The 4,673-nt window shown below is 48.3% G+C and overlaps 1 protein-coding gene across 1 annotated transcript; it reads left to right on the top strand.

The window, feature by feature from the left end:
- Positions 1-1,424, top strand: LOC105526988. Its single transcript, XM_011963166.1, has 2 exons — positions 1-534; positions 1,124-1,424. Exons 1-2 carry the CDS (start codon positions 155-157, stop codon positions 1,422-1,424), a joined length of 681 nt encoding a protein of 226 aa, XP_011818556.1. The 5' UTR covers positions 1-154.
- Positions 1,425-4,673: the final 3,249 nt, after the last annotated feature.

Raw genomic sequence — 4,673 nt, 5'->3', positions numbered from 1 at the left:
GTGAAATCCCACATCTATCTATTGGCAGACTTGTGTCTTTTCCTGGGCTTCTATTTCCACATCTATGCAATGGGAACAGTTATTTATGGTGGCTGCTGAATGAGGTAGTGTGTGTTTGAGCAAACCCAGGGGAATTGTTCAAACAACAGCTGCTATGACTATTGCTATAGTGACTGCTTTTGTAGTCACGCTGAGTGAGACAAAGAGGTTGAAGAGGGTCAGGGGAGGAGTCCTGGGAAGTTCTCCAGTCACCCTGAAAAACCGGTTCAACCTCTATCTGTGCTCCCATCCCAGGGATTATAGGTGGAGCCTCCAGAGCCCATGGACAGGGCATGCTGGGGCTGGGCCATCCTCAGTGGTATCTCTAAGGCACCCTGGGATCCCCACTGAGCTGGCCTACTTCAGACAGCCAGGGCCCACCCCTCTGGCTCCCTTAGTGTCCAGCTCGTGGCCCCTTGGCATTTCCACAAGACGCCAAGATGGAGATTCCCATGGGGACCCAGGGCTGCTTCTCAAAGAGCCTTCTGCTCTCAGGTAAGGAGGAAATAGACCCTAAAGGCCGAGGGGAGAAATGGGGACTCAGCCCAGAGATTGAAGTTTTCTCTTAGAAGTCGGGGAAGATTACCTGAGAGGATGAAATTAGAGTGAGATGGGGGAGGGGCAACATAATCACAGCCTTATTGCCATTTTATCTATGGAATTTTCTACAATGTTAGGACCATGAAGTCAGGAATTTATGTATGTTTGGTTCCCTGCTATATCTCCAGTGTCTAGAAATTGAAGGAAGTTTAGATGTATTATATATAGTTGGTATTATAGCTTAAATATTACATATGCCTGTAAGTATTGGTTGAATAAATGAATGAATGAATTCAGAGAGTCCATGTGTTTAGAAGCAGGCCACACAGCATCTCAAGGTAGAAAAACCTCTGGATCAATAGGATGGCAAATCTATGGTATCCATGCCTGGGTTCCCACACCTGCACCCAGGGCACCCAGCATTGTTTCCAATGAGCAGCACTCAAAGTCCTTGCTCCCTGCTGAAGATCTCTGTCTAGAGAGGAGCATGCCATGGTCCCTGGCAACACCCCTGATCTCAGCCCTTCCCTATAACTTCCCACAGCCTCAATCCTGGTCCTCCGGATGCTCCAAGGCTCCCAGGCAGCCCTCCACATCCAGAAGATTCCAGAGCAACCTCAAAAGAACCAGGACCTTCTCCTGTCAGTCCAGGGTGTCCCAGACACCTTCTAGGACTTCAACTGGTACCTGGAGGAGGAGATGTATGGAGGCACGAGGCTATTTACCTACATCCCTGGGATACAACGGCCCCAGAGAGATGGCAGTGCCAATGGTTCCATGCTGCTGCGCCGCACCCAGCCTACAGACAGTGGCACCTACCAAGTAGTCGTTACCATCAACTCTGAATGGACTATGAAGGCCAAGACTGAGGTCCAGGTAGCTGGTAAGTGTTAGGGTCTGGAGATGAGGTGAGGAAGCTAATGAGCCCTGAGCAGCTACCACGCACCAGGTGCTGTGCAAACACCATTTAATTTGGTCCTCTCATTCATTCACTCGACACATATTGAGCGTCTACTGTGTACCAGTCCCCAGAGATAGTCTTTAACCCTCACATGCATTAACTAATAAAATATCTATGAAATGCCTGCCTTGTGCCTGACACTGGAGAATGTACCATCTTGTTTACCTTTCACATGCACTGGCATTAACCACATTTTAATTGAGCACTTACTGTATGCCTGGTTGTGAGGAATGCACCCCTCAATCTTTATGTTCATAGGCGAGTATTTACTGATGAATCCACTCCGGGCAAAGTGTGAGGGACAGGGTGGTGGACAATAATGACAGCTGGCATTTCTTGGGTGCTTGTGAAGAGCGAGGCACCATCTTAAACCTTTTCCCTAAAGCATAGTTTCTCAGCTTCAGCACTACTGATGTTTCGCATTAGACAGTTCTTCCCAAAACTTCCCAAAGCTGCTAAAATCTCTGCCTTGCAGAGATTTTAGCAGCACCCCTGGCCTCTACTCACTGGGTACCAGTAGCACCTTCCTAATCGTGACAACCAAAAATATCTTCAGATATTGCCAAATGTCTCCACCCTGGGATAAGAATCACCCCTGGTTGAGAACCACTACCCTATATTTACTCATTTTTACCTTAAAACAACTGCATGAGGTGGGTGCCATTATTGTCTCCATTTTACAGATTGAAAAATGGAGGCACGCAGTGGCTATGACTTGCTGAGTAAAGAATATGAACCAGAATGATGTGACATGGGAAGGAGGGTCATCAGGGAGACCTCACTCAAGAAGTGACCTTAGAGGAGAGACCAGAAGAAGGTGATTGAGGGATGGAGGTACTGTGGCCCCTTGGCATTTCCACAGGACGCAGATCCCCCCAGAATTTATATGTTCAAATCCTAACCTCCATGATGATGGGCCCGGCACGGTGGCTCACACTTGTAATCCCAGCATTTTGGGAGGCTGAGGCAGGTGAATCACCTGAGGTCAGGAGAGTTCGAGATCAGCCTGGCAAACATGGTGAAACCCCATCTCTACTAAAACTACAAAAATTAGCTGGGCGTGGTGGCAGGTGCCTGTAATGCCAGCCACTTGGGAGGCTGAGGCAGGAGAATCACTTGAACCTGGGAGGCAGAGGTTGCAGTGAACCAAGATCATGCCACTGCACTCCAGCCTGGGCAACAGAGCAAGACTCCATCTCAACAACAACAACAAAAAAAACAGTGGGGCTTGTGGGAGGTGATTAGATCATGAGGGTAGAATGCTTATAAATAGATTATATGCCCTTATTATTTTTTTCAATTTAAAAATAGGATTGTGGAAACAGGGTCTTACTGGTATTGCTCAGGCTGGTCTCAAACTCCTGGCCTCAAGCAATCCTTCCACCTTGACCTCCCAGTCCTGGGATTATAAGAGTAAGCCATCATGCCCAGTCTCGGCTCACTGTAACCTCCACCTCCCAGGCTCAGGCGATCCTCCCACCTCAGCTTCCCATGTAGCTGGGACTGTAGGCGCGTGCCATCACACCCGGCTAATTTTTTTTATTTATTGGTAGAGACTGGGTTTTGCCACGTTGCTGGTTTCCAACTCCTGAGCTCAGGTGATCCACCCACCTCGACCTCCCAAAGTGCTGGGATTATAGGCGTGAGCCACCACTCCTGGCCCCTAGTTACATTTTAAAATGGGTTTTGGACAGTGGATAGAAAAAATTTTAGAGAAACGGATGAAATAGGCAAAAGTTGACTCAACACATGCATTAATTTGATTACACAAATCTGCATAAAATGACACTCTAGTCCGGTTGGAGATAAAAGCCCTTACTTTACTCATGGAGCCTGAAGTGGCTTCTTCCCACATTTCTGGGGCTCCCAGGTCACAGGTGCCCCTTTTGGAAGCTGCACAGCATGGTCATTAGGGAGTTCAGGTGGCCTGGGTATGATCCCAGCACTGCACTTATCGTGAGCCATCAGGCAAGGCAATTTACTGTTCCATGCCTCAGTTTCCTTAGCTGTAAAATGGCATAGAGTTTCTTTGTTGGATCATTGAGAGAACAGCGTGTGTGTGTGTGTGTGTGTGTGTGTGTGTGTGTGTGTGTGTATTTCAGACTTTATAACAACCCTAAGAGCTAGGCATTCGTATTATCCTCATTTCACAGACGAACCAAGTCACAGAGAGATCGAGTAATTTGCCCAAGGTCACACAGCCAGTAGGCAGCATTAGGATCTCGTAGTCTATGAGCTTAGCTGCCAGGAAGAGTTGGGATAGAATAGATGTCCAGCTTGAGAGTAAAGCGGGAAGATCAGAGGGTAAGAGCCAGGTAGGCGTGGTCTTAATTCTGGCAAGTCCAGTTTAAGAATCCTCCGAGTCCCCTACATCTCCTACAAAACATAGCCCAGAACCTCATCCTGCTGAAAGGATTCAGGTATCATCAACTGAGGTGAGAAAAAGCAAAGCAGATTGGCTCTGGGCTCAATGGCTCATGTCTGTAATTCCAACACTTTGGGAGGACAAGGCAGGAGAACTGCTTGAGTTCAGGAATTTGAGACCAGCCTGAGTAATTTAGTGACACCCCTTCTTTACAAAACATTTTAAAATTAGCCAGGAGCGGTGGTGTGTGCCTGTCATCCCAGCTACTTGAAGCACTGAGGTGGGAGGATGGCTTAAGACCAGGAGTTCAAGGCTTTTTTTTTTTTTTTTTTTTGAGACAGAATCTCACCCTGTCGCCCGGAGTGCAGTGGCGCAATCTCAGCTCACTGCAAACTCCGCCTCCTGGGTTCAAACATGTCTCCTGCCTCAGCCTCCCAAGTAGCTGGGATTACAGGCGCCCGCCACCACGCCCAGCTGATTTTTGTATTTTTAGTAGAGATGGGATTTCACCATGTTGCCCAGGCTGGTCTCGAACTCCTGACCTCGTGATCCACCTGCCTCGGCCTCCCAAAGTGCTGGGATTGCCAGCGTGAGCCACCGCGTCAGGCCTTTTCTGGAGTTGCTAGAGTACAATCTATGTCTTTGCCTCTTCCAGCTTTTAGAGGCCACCTGCGTTCCTCAGCTCATAGATCCTTCCTCACATCACTCCGACTTCTGCTTCCCTCACCACATCACCTTCTCTGACTCTGATCCTTCTGCTTCTCGCTT

The sequence above is a fragment of the Colobus angolensis genome, unplaced genomic scaffold, assembly GCF_000951035.1.
Source record: "Colobus angolensis palliatus isolate OR3802 unplaced genomic scaffold, Cang.pa_1.0 Scaffold60, whole genome shotgun sequence".
NCBI lineage: Eukaryota > Metazoa > Chordata > Mammalia > Primates > Cercopithecidae > Colobus > Colobus angolensis.
Note: the sequence above shows the minus strand (reverse complement) of the source record. Positions and strands in the feature narration are given on the sequence as shown.